Consider the following 16,307-nt stretch of genomic DNA (forward strand, 5'->3'; position numbering starts at 1 on the left):
GTGGGACATTACAGATCCACATTTAAAACACCTATAATATTACAACGGACAAGAAGAATGTCTTATAGTATTTAGCTTAAACTCTTCAGAGCTATTCTGTTTTTATAGGATACATTCATTACTGTTTGCAGAACCTCCCTCTCATTCAATTTTCTACTTGGTTACTCTCTTTGTGATCAATACTTGGTCACTCTCTTTGTGAGCAATACTTGGTCTGGGTCTGAATTTTGGTTCTGGCCTCCGAGAAAACACTTTTCTCCCCATCACTCTTCAAAATATGAATTGCTTCTCCCATAATACCCTATTGACCTCTATCCTGCCATCAAAATCCACCCACTGTATTTCTTATTCTACCAGAGACCTATGTTTAAAACAAAAAAGAGTTCTCCCTCCCACCTACCCCCCAGCAAAAGACTGATGTCCTGATAACAGTCTACAAAGTAATGGAGGAAAGGGGTTTGGATAAAACATCAAAACATCCTTTTTTTCCCCTCCCTTAACACCATAACACAGACTTGTCATCTGTCATCTATAAATTTCTGTGAAAAATCTTTTAATTTTTTTTAAGTTTATTTCCAATATTACATCTAGGGATAGCCATTAAGTTATTTCAGTTTATTACCTACAATGAAAAATAGTGTTTATTTTAATACCTCCTTAAGCTCTAAGGGGTAATAAATATAAGACCTTCTCCAGCAACTTAACACCTTTCTCAAGATTCAGAAATAATAAAGGTACATTCTAGATGTGTAATGCGTCAGACTGGAAGTCTTTTGAAAGACACTGGAGTCACAAAAATCTGTCACCAACTCTACCCACTACAGTGGCCATTTGTCAAACATTTGGCCAGCTTCGTTGCTGGATTCCTTCAGAGTTATGTGATAAATATATCATCTAGTCCCTACGGTTATAAACAGCTATGTTGAGAGCATTAATTTCTGAAAACTAAACCATTAAGGGACTATCCCTTTCCTGCTGGCATGCCAAGAAGGTGAAAGGAGATAAAACCCACTGGCTACTATTTCTCACAACAAGGCAGCAAGGGCTCTCATAGACAGCTGGGAGAAAAATATAAAAGTGCCAATTAAAACTCAGTTCATATGCCATTTCTGGCATAGGTGTTAGCAGTGTCTTAGCTCTATTTGACTTAGTAACTCTCAACATATTTGTCCCTAAATAAAATGAATTGTTGAATTTCCATCCCTCAAATCTTGCCTGGTAAAAAATAAAAAAAATAATATTTAATTTCTCTGCAATTATTATTTATTTACTCTTGAGTACATAGGATTTCACTAACTCTCTATCTGACTTCCTCCCTTTGGTGGAAATAAACTATTATTTCTTTCTGAGTTGTTTAGCTAGGTCTCCCTAAAATTCCTTTTGAATTGACCGCTTTTATCCTTTTAAAATATCAGTTTGTTTACTTGCTTTGCTGTGTGTTCCCCCTTTCTTTAGTGAACACTAATATTTTTACTCTTTTTATACTGACCCTACAAATTCAGACATTACCTTACTAAACTTAAGACTTAAAACATTTTCAGTTCTGCTAACTGCAATTTTCAAAACACTTTGATATGAATGTTATTTTATGCTTTATGAAAGTATTAAGATGTTTAATCATTCTTATATAATCCTTGATATGTTTTATTAATAATAATTATAAAGAAAATTGCTATTCTTTAAATCAAATTTTAATGATGAAACTTAATGAGTTTAAAAGGGTAACATTTAGCAAAAGTGCTTTGCTAATTCTCTAAGTGAAAGTCTATAAAATAAACCAAAAAAGGTAAAAGGTAACCACTTTTAGAAATGCAAAATTACCTTCCCACTCATCTTTGATGTGATCTCTGACATTCAGATTGATGGTAACATCTGCACGGACTCGGGTTGGCCAGTTTTCACCTATGTTGGGTTTGGCAACCTCAACCACAGTGAAAGCCACAATGGGCTGAGCCATTCGTGCCCAACCACCGAATACCACACCGCCATACTCAGACTGCCTGAAAAGCAAAGAAGTGGATGATTACTTGAACAAAATGTAACTTTTGGACAAGTAAAACAAGTAAGAATACAAGTTTAGCTAGTATTTAAGCACTAACATTAGTAACTCTTATTTCTACACTTAAAAAAAAGTCTCAGTATACAGGGAGTATGTATGGTAAAATGGAACAGGCAAACATGGTCCAGAAAGGAAAGGGAAGTAGAGGAACACCCCCCATCCCCTCAACTCTATGTGCTTAAGAGCTGAGTCATTCTGTCAAAGAATGAACAATTCAGCACATTTAGTTTTATTTTATATTCCCATCTTTCTCCCTTCTTCATAAAATAGTCTCAACTGTTTAATTTTTCCTATGTACTATCAGTATTTCTATAAGCTGTTTCAGAAACATTTTAGAACAAGCTATAATTAAAAACATTAAAAACAAGCAAACAAATGATAATATCTATGCAAATGCCTTCTTTAGGGTAAAATACTTAAATCATTTATAAGATGCTACCATGGACTGAGGGACAAATAATCAAGCTAGATATAATAACTAGACCCACTAACATCCAAACACTCATTCTTTCTTCTTATATTAGTCTAAGTAGTGCTTTAATTTTTACATTAAATAGTGTATTTGGGAAATATGCAATATAAAAACGGCAGTAATACTCTAAAATTTTAAAGTACTGCCCAAAATGACATCCTTACAAAGATAAACTACATCCTCAGTAAGGCTTTGTGCTGTAAGAAAAACTGTAGAACTTCACAATATCAAAAAGCAAAACTAATTACAAATAAGAATTCTACAATGGCTTGATTCACACTGAGACAATTTCTAAAAGGCATTACTTGTGTCTAAACCCTTTGTAATAGCTTTCTATCACTGTCCCCATTTTTCACAACTTTACTACAATGTAGTTTAATGTATAAAATCCATCCATTGTAAATGTACAATTCAATAACTTTCTTAATTTATAGAGTGCATCCATCACCACGATCCAATTTTAGAACATTTCCATCATACTTAAAAAAGACGACTCCTGCCCAGTTGCGGTCCATCCCTGTTCCCACCTCCGGGCGCACACTCATCATCTTTCCCCAACTCCTTCCCCCTAAGATCTACCTGCAGCATGAAGCACTAAAAAGTAGACTTCTGCCCCGCGTAAGCACATCCTCTCTTATCCTGCTCAGTAGTTTCGTCAATCTGAAAACACGATCCCTAGAACTATGCGATAAGAAAAAATGCCTCTGCTGCTTTTCCACCTTCAGGATGCACGGAACAGAAAGAAACCCAGCTCCTTTTTAGATCTCATTGTTTCTAGGTTTTCATCATGGGCGATTAGAAACGAACATTTAGAAAAATTTAGTATCACAAGTTAAGTACAAAAAGTGACATTTTTTCCTCCCTAACAGAAAATGTAAGCTAAAAAAAATCCTTTATTAATAGACCATCAGAACTGTAAGTGCTATTGCTTTATTTGGCACTTAGGTAAAATATAAGTGAATTCTATTTGATGAACTGCTAGTTAATAAATCCCTACTTTACAAAATGGCCAAAATTAGGTCCAGAATCTGAACATATAAATGCAAGGTAACCACAAATTCTAAGGAGGCTTTCTGATCAAGCACTCCCCTGGGGTCCAAACAATGGGCAACGATTTCAGCAAAGTTGTGGGCAGGGACGATCAGCCAGTGGGTATACAAATTTCACAGTGCTGGCCTGCCTTCTGACTCAACTGATTATTAAGTCAAAAATACTTTATGTTGTGTTTTACAGTCTCACCCAGAATAACTATTCACATAATAATTAATTAAAAAATAGAACTGTGTATGAAATAAATATGGAAGGGAAAAAACAGATTATAATCACAGTGTCCATATAGTTCTCTATAATTATTAAGGGGAGAAGCCTGGAAGATACCTGAATCAGTTTACACTTAAAATATGTTAAGCTTTTCATAGAGAATACAGTATAACTGTACATGTATGGATGGTGTGACTACAATGGAACAAAAATTCACTTGACAGAATTATTTTACTCATTTATAGTCACTTGTGATATATAATTTACTTCCATCAATTTTATACTTAGAATGAAATGGTGAGAGCATTTACCCAGTCAGTCATGTTTAAAAAGCAAAATTAACCTTCATAAATATGTTGCAGAGCTGCCTGAAATCAGAATGAAAGTCTTTTCATAGCTGAAGGAAAGAGCTAGCAGGTGGGGAGCTGAGTTCAAGCAGAAGAGTTCCTTAAGTAACAAGACCTACTCAACCGACCGTAAAAGTAAATGCTGATGATTTAGTCTCTTCAAGGCAATCGATGGAGGACCAGGGAAGACTTTCCAACGTGCCACTCCAGGCAATATTCAGCAACACCGCTCACCTCCTGCCAGGTTCCTCAGACAGGCGGACTGAGACTAGTGGTGACAGCCAGAGCAGCTAGGGTAGCGAGCGGAATGCTCCTTCATCATAAGGTTTCCAAGGACTTCACCTCTCCTGCCCTGTACAGGCCTGCTGGCCAGCACATACCCTTTCCTCTTTCGCTTCCATCAGTGCCCGGCCGACTCCTCTACGTTTCTCTCTCTCCCTGCCTCCAAGAACAATGATTTCTCTTCTCTTTTCCCCAGGTCCACCCCCAAAGACCCAGATTTTATACTTTAGCACTTTTAATGTATTCTAATTCACTTTTAAGAATTTCTCAGAGTAAACATCCCATATTTTGGAGGGCATCTTCATGCCAGGTATATTTCTAAATACACTTATGAGCTTTCTGACAGAAGTATGTCAGTCACTGTTTGCACCCCTTCATTGCAAGTGGAACCAATTTACTTACCAAGGCTTCATTCTGCTGACACTGTCCTCAATGTCCTGCCTGATTTCGTAAGTTGATTCTAAGCGGAAGAGGTTAAAGTTCCTTAGGAGGTAATCATGAAGAGTCAAAAACTGTAAATTCAATTTGGGAAGAGCAAGACAACCTGAAAAGGAAAATAATATCCATATTTGAATTTATTTTTTTAATCAGACATCTGCTTTCTCTGTAAAAAAGGCATCACAAATTTGGTGAGAATCTAACAATGTCTAAAATACAGCATGTTTAATAAGGTCTTATTTCTACTTCTACATAAGTGAAACCAAGTTGACAAATGCTATACATTAAAAATTTAAAATAAAAGATAAGTTCCTTTAATACAGGTAATCTGCACATCAATGATTCATATCCATACAGTGCTTCTAAAAAGTATCTGAAGATTCTTTAATATAGTCTCAAGTAGTTTAAAAATTCTTCCTTTACCACCTAACTTACACTTGGCAAATCTTAAAATAAATAATGCTACCACAGTACTAGCTCAAGACAAAATCACCAAGAAAAGTGGAATTTTTATATTACAGTGCATTAATCTATCGACAATGACCATGACTGTGCTCTTCTGAACCTTTGCCTTCTTGTTAGTCTTTAAGGGTGAGGCCTTGATTATGTTATTCCTCAAGTTACTTCCCTTCTCTGACTGTATTAATAAACAATATTCTTTCCATTATCCTCACTTAACAGTACTTCCCTTGGATAATAAGTGACCAAGCACTCAGCAGCAATATCAAACGGTTAAAAAAAAGAAAAAGAAAGAGAACCTAGATCACACTTTACTGGCAAATCATCCTGTCATCATCCCTAGCTGTACTTACCAAAGCAATAACACTCTTAAAAGCAAGAAACATCAATGTTAAAAAAGTTCATATTGTTTATGTTAGTAAACTCTGACTTAAAATCTAATTTAATTGCTAAGAGAAAGCATCTCCTTTGATAGGATATTTTTATGAGAAAAGAAAAGACAATGAAAATGTCACCATTTTACAATGCTCACTGAATTAACGAACCTAGCTATTAAGCAGCAATGGCTACTGATAAGACAAAAATAGAGACAGACAGACATTATGTGCCGCCTGATGAAAATAAATATACCACCACCAAGAACCTGGCCAAAGAGAGAGAACCTCAGCGTGACTGAGCCTCTGCATCCAGCTGTCAATTTGCAAAAAAAAATAAAGAGCAAATGGACATGCTAATAGTCACTTACAAAAATCTAGACTAAGGGAAACTATACAGATCAAACCATGCAGGTTATTCAGCAGAAGAAAAAGAAGGGATATGGAAGTACCTGTAAAGTAAAAGACAATTTTTTAATGTGCAAGACTGACTTTAGTGTCAGATATGCACAACTAGGTGATAAAACTAGTTTTAATGCAAGATAATGACAGCTATAAAAGCCGAGAATAAATGGTTACATTCGAATAGAGGAAGAAAGTGGTGACTTGAAAGGGGCACATGGGAGGGTTCTAAGATAGCTGACAAGGTAGTTACAGGGGTTTCATGGTGTTTCCCTTATGGTAATTGGTAAAGCTCTATATTTAATGTTTATTTTATAATAAAAAGGTTTTAAAATGGCAAAGTGTTACAAAGGTTCTCTTTACAATTCTTACACTGTATCTTTTTATATCTGCCCCACTTAACACTTATTTTCTCTCTTTGGGAGCTACAAGCAGCTAGCATAATCATACAGTAATAGCTTTTATCTTTGCCTATTTCACAGCATCAGATATTGGGCCCCCCAACGTCCCATCCGTGGTCAATGAAGAACAATAGCGAGACGTTATCACGTCTCTGAAAACAGCTGTACTAAAGGTGCACAGACTTAAATTCTGAAAAGCATTCCTTTTCATTTAAATTCATCTACCATTGGAATAAAAGTAATACTTTGTACTAAGCAGAATATGTTTTGAACTCAGACCAGCATCATTGAATAGTACCAAAAGCTAGCTATAAGACTATTTACATTTTTAAGACACATACACTTTTTATTAAAAAGACAAAATATTCTTAAGTGTAATTTGCCTTTTAGGGACTGATTAGTCCAAGAATTATATGTCAGACATATATGGTCATAAATGCTTTTAGTATGAACAAATTTAAAAAGTGAGAAAATAACGCATTAACCACTGTCATAACATTAAAAGATATAAAGATTGCCTATTCTGACATACAGTACGATTTTAGTGCACTGGTTTTACTGGAGTTATGGCTCAGGATATTATTTTGAAGTAACAGTTTTTCTTTTAAATAAATGTACCAATATTTACACTGGCAATGTCTTTAAAATATCCACATTTCTTCTAATACTGTTGTTCAAAAGATTTTCTTAAAATTTTTGAACTATGCCTTCAAAATGTGTGAGAATGCACTTTGGCATATACTCAACTGTGGCGAATTCTCATCCTCAGAGGATGAGCAAAAGCATTTAGAAACAATCTGTTAAAATAGGTAGGTGAACAAACTAGGCAATACCATTTTCAATCAAAACTAAGAATTAATTATTAACAAACAACAAGGTCTTTTTATGGTGGTCATTACCTGGCTCCATAAGGAATTGAAAAAAGCCTCTAAAAAAGCACTACCAAACAAAGCCTGTTGTGACATAACGAAGAGCTAGACTTCCTGTATTCTTAGGTCTCCCAACAACACAACACTATTGCCTTATGGTCATATTTCACAGGATCTCTCTCTCTCTCTCACACACACACACACACACACACACACACACCTATGGTTAAATTTAATTAAATCCTTAATGCTAAGCATTAAAAATACTAAACAGTTTCTGGCTTCTAAAGTTGAACTTGAAGGTACCAAAAAATTATCTTAATGTATTAATGCATAGGAGTATTTTCAGTTACATATGAATCTAAACTAAGTTTCATGTTACACCTGGATCCTGTAATTCTTTATCATACCTTCCCCTGAATAGTACTCAGTTGGGACAATATTTTCATCCCATATGATTTTCTCAGTTGGATACAAAGGCATCTGGTTCAACTGCTGAATCTGAGAAATTCGACGTTCATGACGAGATACCTAAAAGAACAGGTAAGGGCAGAAAGTTAGAAGCATTTTAATCAGAATAATTCATGGAGAAATTCACCAAAAGTATGGAATGAGAACTTTCATGTCTTGCAGTTACTGCGGCACTTAACAAGAGGTTTTATTCCTTTTTCCCTTTTCCCCCCAACAATCAAAGATGCAGGATGTATCCATTGTGATGGTCTCTGGACTCAGACATTTGTGAGTTCAACTCCCAGTACCTTTACTTATGAGCTACATACAAGCTGGGCAAGTTACTTCACCCTCCCTGCTCTAAGTTTCCTTTTCAGTGAAAAAGATAAAATGTCAGTCACCTCTCAGGTTTCTTATGAAAATAAAATGAAATACTGTAAAACTGTGTCAAAGTGCCTGGCACATGCCAAGATCTTAAAAACCATAGCACTTAGCATTGGTTTATGTAAGAAAAAAATGGGAGCTCTAAGGCCTAGGTGATAGTTTATTAATAAGCTGGCCTCTGTCTAATTTGTAATATGAGAATTGGACTTGATGCTCTCCATTGTTAATATCAGAGTGCTTATTCTCAAATTAAGTTTGTTGTCTAAGTAACACATGCTAAAATAATGAATGTTTGAAAAATGTGTCACATTCTCTTCAGTAGAGAGCATTATTTTAGGAAAGAAGATAGTGTGATATCATCGAAATGATATGCACATTTCAACTTTTGAATCATAATTTGGATATTAGAAGAATCCAAAGCCTAAGTAAATCCTTTAGTAGAAGCATAAATAAAAGATAATGTTAGAGCACTGTACATTTTAAAAATTGTTTTCTTTTGGTATAACTATTCAAATTTTAAGGATGAAATCTTAGCTACCAGACCCTAAAAGCCACAGAATCAACTTTATACACAAAACTCCTTTCCATTAGAAAGATTTTTGAAAAAAATCGTTTCTTTCTATAGTAAGAATTTATTATTAACCCCCAAAACCTGACTTATGAGAGAAGATTTTACATTGTCAGGAAATAGGACAAAGAATTTTTAGAAAACACTGTACTCAGAGAAAGTGATTTGTAAGAAAGAAAGATGGTGACCCAGGACACACATTTCATGCAAGTAAATATGTCAATAAAAAGTATTTTCCATACATGAATTAATTTAAAGCCCTTCCTGAGGCTTGCTCTCCAAATGGCACTTAGACACCTGTCACCAGGCTTAAAACACCTGCTACAAAAAGTTTCCTGTTACTACCCCAAACACTAGCATATTATCTTTCTTCCTACAGTAAGAAACTATTTTATACCCTTCCCCTCAATTTTGTTATGAACCTAAAACTGCACTGAAAAATAAAACTTTATAAAAACAGAATTAATTTAAGAGTTAAAGCCCTCATTTCCCAAAATGATTGAAAAAAATCCCTTAGAATTATTAAACCACTAAATTCATGATAACTTCATTTCTAAACATTCCTGAATCTTCTAGTGATAAAGGTAAGTAAGGCTTAGTGTTCAAGGTACTGTGTTTAAATAACAGTGTGTAACTGTGACCCCTTATTGGCTGGAATGGTGTCAGCTATCTATGTGTCCCCAATCCTGACTCCAGTACCTGACATGGAAGTTGCTGATATGTGTTTGCATAGAATAAATTCATGCCATAAAGCAGTTTTAAGAGGTAAAAAACTTGAAAAAAGAAATCCAAGAGATGAGAAAAGAAACTGGATAAAAGCAAATGATAATATAATTTCCAGAGAGAAAATTATCCATCTAATCTTTAGCCCAGAAAAAAAAAATCTGTACCAATCTACATCTTTAAGAATGATTCAAATAGCTAGGGAAAACTACAAGCAAAATTTGAAGAACATTAATATCTATTTACCAGCAATTCTAGAAGAAACTCTTTATCAAAAGTTGTATCTTCAGTTTTAGGAAGAGTTGGCAACAAGCAGAGGTATGATGCCACCTGGTGGAGTGTATTTGAACTGCAGAACAGAGAATACTCAAATCAGAATATTTTAACAATTTACTTCACTTCTGAAGCATGTAATTTTTTTTTTTTTAATCCTCACGCAAGGACATTTTTTCCATTTTTTGTTCAGATAGAGCGGGAGGGGGAAAAGAGAGAGAGAGAAACATCGACGTGAAAGGGATACATCGAGTGGCTGCCACCCACACGACCCAACCAGGGCCGGGACAAACTGCAGACGAGGTACGTGCCCTTAGCGGGAACCGAACCCGGGTCTCTCTGGACCGCAGGCCAACGCTCTAACCACTGAGCCAAACTGGCCAGGGCAAGCATGTAATTTTATAGATTACTTTACCTAAAATATAATCCTATGACATGACTAGCAAATATAAAACATCAGCAATGAAAGTTAAACCCCTAATACAGAGTTCTCAAAGTGTCTTCTGAAAACCTCTTGTGGTCCCTGGGATCCTTTCAGGGAGTCTGCAAGGGCAACACCTTTGTATATTAATACTAAGACATTATTATTATTATTATTATTGTTATTTTACTCTCTACATACACGGTGACAGTGCAAAAGCAATTCTGGATAGAACTGCTGGCACAGATCAAGGCAGGGTCACCAACCATAACTGTAAGCAGTTACAGCATTTTGCATGCCACGTGCAGTTTTAAGAATATCCTTGATGAAGCAGTTATTAAACTTGGACCCCTGTGTATCTGTTTGTTAAGAATTCTGTGTGACAGAACGGGAAGTGCACATTTTGTGCACAATGTTCACTTGAAAGAACAACTGACAAATGACGGCTGTTCAGACTTGAATAAATGGCAAAGAAACATTTAATTTGAACAAAATAATCCTGTACCGTCGAGGAAAACAACTGACAGTATTTGTTGCCCAAGATAAAACTTAAACTTCCAAGTGAAAAATTGGAATTTTGGAAAACTTGCATTTGCCACTGAGCTTGACAGCTTTCCACTACTTAAATGTAGTTGAACCCCACCCCCCACTCCCAATTCCCTCAAACATTAGATCCCATTTTCCAGGTCAAGTGGAATCATACATTACTAAGCCTATTGACACTGGCTGCTTTCACTGAGCATAATGCATTTGAGATCCACCCATCTTATTGCGTCTTTTTATTGCTGACTAATATTGTTAGTTCCCTTTTATTGCTGAGTAATATTCCATTATAAGGATATATCACAGTATGTTTATTCGTTCTCCAGTTAAAGGGTAACTGTGTATTTCAGTTTTTGATAACTGTAAATAATGCCACCATATACATTTCTGTCCAGATTTTTGTGTGAATCTAAGTTTTCACGTCTTTTAGGCATGTAAGAGAGCACTGGTCTAGGTCATACAGTTAAGTACATGTTTAACTTTCTAAGAACCTGTCAAATTTTTCCAAAGTGTTACTACCATTTTGAATTCCCATCAGGAATGTATGACTTCGTTTATATGTGGAATCTTAAAGAAAAAAGCCCATAGATACAGATAACAGATTGATGGCTGCCAGAGGGCTGGGGCTTGGGGCATCAAAAGATACACACTTCCAGTTATAAATAGATCATGGGGATGTAATGGATAGCATTGTGACTATAGGTAACAATACTGTAATACATATTTGAAAGTTGCTAAGAGGATAGATATTAAAAGTTCTCGTCACAAGAAAAAAATTCTATAACTATGTATGGTGACAGATGTTAACTAGACTTCTTTTAGTGTTGTTTCACAATATATACAAATATCAAATCATGTTGTATACCTGAAATTAATATAATGTATGTTAGCTATATACCGCAATAAAAAATATATTTTTTAATGTTAGGGCTCAGAAAGCAGACTACCTAGGTTCAAATCCTATCTGCATTTACTTGCTGTGTGACCTAGACAAATTACTCAACTATTCTATGTGTCAGCTACTTTATATGTAAAATGATACCTACTCCTCTCCCATGAATGTTTTCAGGATTATTTACGTACTTAGTAGAGTGCCTACCATACAGTAGAGAAATGTATGCTATTATTACTATTTTTAACAAAGTATATCAACAGATAGCTTAAGTGCCAGAGAATATTACTAATAAATTTTAAACATGTAAAAATTGTCCTAAGTTACACCTGTAATATTATATACAGTAGCACCCTCTTATCCATGGGGGACATGTTCCAAGACCCCCACTGGATACCTGAAACCTAAGTATATACTATATATACTATGTTTTTTCCTATACATACATGCCTTTGTCCTTAATCAACTTCTTCAACTCTACCAAAAATGTGGCAGCAGCTTCTTCACGGGCAAATGCAGCCTCTCCTGTAATTTTTAGATCAGCCCAAACCTACTCCTGAATGTGTGACCATCCCTTCCTTGCAGTTAATGTCTTGGTGCCACTCATTTCAGGGGATCCCTGGCTGAAGTCTTCATACAGATTCAATGCTTTCTGGCACAGCAATCGGAACATGTTTTCTGTTCGTGTCTCCTACCCACAAATGTGATGCCTTTTCCCTCTTAAACAAAAGTGTTCATCACACACTGTGGCCCCAATTTTTGCAGTCTGTAATGCAACAGCAAAACTAGCATGAATTTCTTTTTCCTTCTTCACAGTTTCAAGATACACCATTTCAAGGTTGAATCATTCGTTCTTACCATAGATCTTAGTAAGCTTAGCAAACAGTTCTTTCTTATCTTATTAAACAAAGGAAGCACTTTACAGCTTCTCTTTGGCACATCAGCTTGCCAGCATCACCAATCTTGTATTCTGGGGCCATTACTATGTAAAATAATAATTACTTAAATACAGCACTGCAATACTGTAAAAGTTAATCTGGTTATCAGGATGGCAACTAAGTGACTAATGGGCAGGTAGTGTATATAGGCATGGAGACACTGGACTAAGGGATAATTTACCTCCCAGGCTGGACGGAGTGAACAGTGTGTAATTTAAAACTGATGAATTGTTTATTTCTGGAATTTATCATTAATATTTTTGGACCACAAACAACCACAGATAACTGACACCACAAAAAGCGGACTGTGGATAAGGTGGAACTAGTGTATGACATTTTTTTGGTTTCTGTTGTATGTAGTTTATGACAAATGGGATACCAGGTTTATGTTCTATTCTAAGAAAACCTGCCTGGCCAGAGTGACTCAGTGGTTGAGCATCGACCCATGCACCAAGAGGTTGCCAGTTCGATTCCCAGTCAGGGCACCTGCCCAGGTTGTGGGCCCGATCTCCAGTGTGGGGCATGCAGGAGGTGGCCAATCGATGTTCTCTCTCATCAATGTTTTTATTTCTCTCTCCCTCTCCCTTCCTCTCTCTCTCTAAAAATCAATAAAGAAATAAAAATTTAAATTAAAAAAAATTAAGATCTAAAAAATTGTACATTATGAAAAAATATAAATTTTACCAAAAATAGAAAGAGAAGCTTGGTAATTATACATGTGACTCAAAAATACCAAATGCTAAAGAGAAGCAAGTTCTAGTCAATAAAAAGAGTAACAAGTAAGGTTATCTAAAGTAGTGCAAAAATTATTAAAAGAGAAACATTAAAATTCAGTTTTCCTTTCTGTTGCCTTACCTAAGAGGTCCAAAAAACTTGACCAAGGATTCCCGAGTATCTACTTCTGCCACATTTGAAAGGGCAAAATCATAGAGTTCAGGGAAATGTGCAAAAGCAGCTCTCTAGAAAAAAACAGCAAATAAATAAATACATTATTAATGTCTACCTATTAACATAATCAACTGCGATTTATATACTCTATAATAAAAATATTTTTAAAATATTAATGCACTTCTCTTTTTTTTTTATGCTTCCCACATGTGGCCTCTGCCTTATTTAGCCAGAAGCATTAAATACAATGGAAAAAAACTAGAACTGTTCTAGCAGAAATGCAAAAACAACAAATCAATGTTCAGTTTTTTATTTCTAAACATGTTCTCTGAATATATAGGAAAGCCAGCTTCACTGACATGAGGGAAGAAACACAAAACAAAACACTTTATATCAAGAACTGGCCTAACAAATCTAAAAGAAAGTTTTAGTTTTCGAGAAAAATTCCCACTGAAGAGAGCCTGAGGGAGAGCCCGAAAGCACTGGGTGCTTGTGTCCTGCTTTGCTTTGGAACTTCTGAAACAGAGGGTCTTGTCAGGCACCACCCCCGACCAACATGGGGTAAGCTACAAGAAACAGAAGTAGCATTATGCTGATGTCATAGGAGAATGAGAGAGAGCATCCAGTCTTCCCATGTGGCACAGAGCAGATCCAGAAGTTTTCATGTACCCCACAGTGGATCATGCAGAAGGTTGCTAAGGTTATGGATGACCCTGCCATGGGATTACTACAGGCAATGGCAAAATGACCCTGCAACCCAGACCTGAAGAGTGAGCTAAGCTAGGGAATGAATGAGAGTCAGCTCTCAGTAGAGTTCTAGCACCATCAAGAACAGAGCTGGGGTCTCGTCACCGGTGAGACTGCCAAGCTTCTCGTGAGCAATCATCATGCCTTGCCTGTGCCTGAACAGACCACATGTCATTCCAGCTATGGTCACTGCAAGGGCAGAGGCAGAGGACAAAACAATAATGCTCCAAAAAAACCAAGAAAAGACATCTGAGCTGGGAAAGTGTGCAAATCATTCCTCTTCCAAACAATGAGGCTAGCTTAGTGTCTCCCTCCATGCAACCAGATGCCATTTGGGAGAGAAGAGGTAGAGGAGAGACCCCTTGAAAGATAGTGGAATTGATTATGAAAGACATCTGAACTTAACTTTGACTGAATCTTTACCCAATAATGACTTTTTAGAACAGAAGGAACTGAAATACTTTAAATTGACAAACAAAAGCTTCTTTCTGCCACCAGAGAAAACGGAGCTCAAGAGCAAGGGGAGATCATTAACAGAACACACAGGTATTGTTTTCATATCTGAACTATATCAGTACATCTCATTACATGTGTTTATCTTTAAAATGTAGAAAATGTTATTTATAAAGAATAGCCCTAGCTGGTTTTGCTCAGTGGTTAGAGCATCAGCCCACGGACCAGAGAGGCCTGGGTTGGGTTCCCGCTAAGGGCACGTACCTCAGTTGCAGTTTGTCCCCGGCCCCAGTTGAGGTCGTGCGGGTGGCAACCACTCAATGTGTCTCTCTCATGTCCATGTTTCTCTCTCTCTTCCTCCCTCTCTCCCTCCTGCTCTGTTTAAAGATAAATTCAAATAAAAAAAATAAAAAAAAAATCCTCGGGTAAGGATAAAAAATAAAATGAATAAATAAATAAAATGTAGAAAATGTTGCCCTGGCTGGTGTGGCTCAGTTGGCTGGAGCATCGACCTGTATATCAAAAGGTGGCAGGTTCGATTCCCAGTCAGGGCACATACCCAAGTTCCGGGTTCGATCCCCAGTTGGGGCACGTACAGGAGCAATCGATTGACATTTCTTTCCCTCTCAAATCAATAAAAACATGTTCTCGAATGAGGATTAAAAAAAAATTAAACTTTAAAAAACCACACCAATAAATAAATAATCAAATGTACAAAATGTTTATACTACTGTCATATGTTGAAATTATCTTCTTTCATAAAGTACAACTGATATTTGTACTGGGCACTAAATTGGCCCAGTAACTAATATTTCTGAGTGTCAAATACCAATATACTGATTTCAGGATGAAGCCAATGAAAAAAAGCCATTTTTTCATGAGCTCAACATTCAAGATGCAAACAGTATTAAATTAATACCTTTTCTATTTGTACTATACAAATCCCAAATTATTCATGACCTGACTTCATGGAGCAGAAGCAAAGGCTATCATGCATTCCAATTACCTGTAGAGAAGTAATTCTATCGTAGTGAATGGTAGTCATCTCATTCTCTGTCAGAGCATTTCCAGTCTGGTCATTAATCTCAAAACCAGTATAAAACTTCAGCATGTCCAAAAGCTGAAAGGATATATTTAAATTAACAAACTGTGTGAACATAAGAGCAAGAAAGCATGAACAGACACGATTTATTAAAAACAATAAACAAGTCCATTTACCTTCTCGGAGGTGCTGAAAAGCTTTGTCATGTAAACAGTGCAACAACATTTCAGAAGGAACAGAAGGACAGAAGGAACTTCTGTTCTAAAACGTGTTTTATTTATGTGAGAACAGGTATGTGTGTGCCTTGTGAATAAACTGCTAAGTCTATGTCATATACACGGTCTACTTATACGGAGAAGAACTTAACCTCCAATCCCAATAATAAGAGTCATTAACAATCTAGTCAAAGAAAGCTGATCATTTTAATGGGGGGAAGAGTCTATCTAATCACAGCAAATTTATAGGACTATACCACGTGAGGTCTTCTACTTAGGCCACTTAGATTTTCTGAATGAGGGATCTGGAATTCATGATCGGAGATACTCTTCTCTCTGTCCTGCTTCTGCGAGAGGAAACAGCAAGGCAGGGAAAGCTAAATAATCCCTTCTCTCCTCGGTCCCCA

At 36.2% G+C, this 16,307-nt stretch overlaps 1 protein-coding gene across 5 annotated transcripts in view; it reads right to left on the reverse strand.

Annotated features, from left to right (window-relative positions):
* Positions 1 to 16,307, reverse strand: part of AQR (aquarius intron-binding spliceosomal factor) — a 90,504-nt gene that overhangs the window by 44,700 nt on the left and 29,497 nt on the right. For all 5 annotated transcript variants that reach the window (XM_036259252.1, XM_036259246.1, XM_036259261.1 and 2 more), the window contains 6 exons: positions 15,650 to 15,763; positions 13,411 to 13,514; positions 9,735 to 9,837; positions 7,774 to 7,894; positions 4,823 to 4,964; positions 1,822 to 2,000 (listed from right to left, as the gene is read on the reverse strand). In XM_036259252.1, the coding sequence (XP_036115145.1) occupies positions 1,822 to 2,000; positions 4,823 to 4,964; positions 7,774 to 7,894; positions 9,735 to 9,837; positions 13,411 to 13,514; positions 15,650 to 15,763 (763 nt within the window). The remainder of the gene's footprint in view (positions 1 to 1,821; positions 2,001 to 4,822; positions 4,965 to 7,773; positions 7,895 to 9,734; positions 9,838 to 13,410; positions 13,515 to 15,649; positions 15,764 to 16,307) is intronic.

This window comes from Molossus molossus, unplaced genomic scaffold (genome assembly GCF_014108415.1).
Source record: "Molossus molossus isolate mMolMol1 unplaced genomic scaffold, mMolMol1.p scaffold_m16_p_1, whole genome shotgun sequence".
Classification (NCBI taxonomy): Eukaryota; Metazoa; Chordata; class Mammalia; order Chiroptera; family Molossidae; genus Molossus; species Molossus molossus.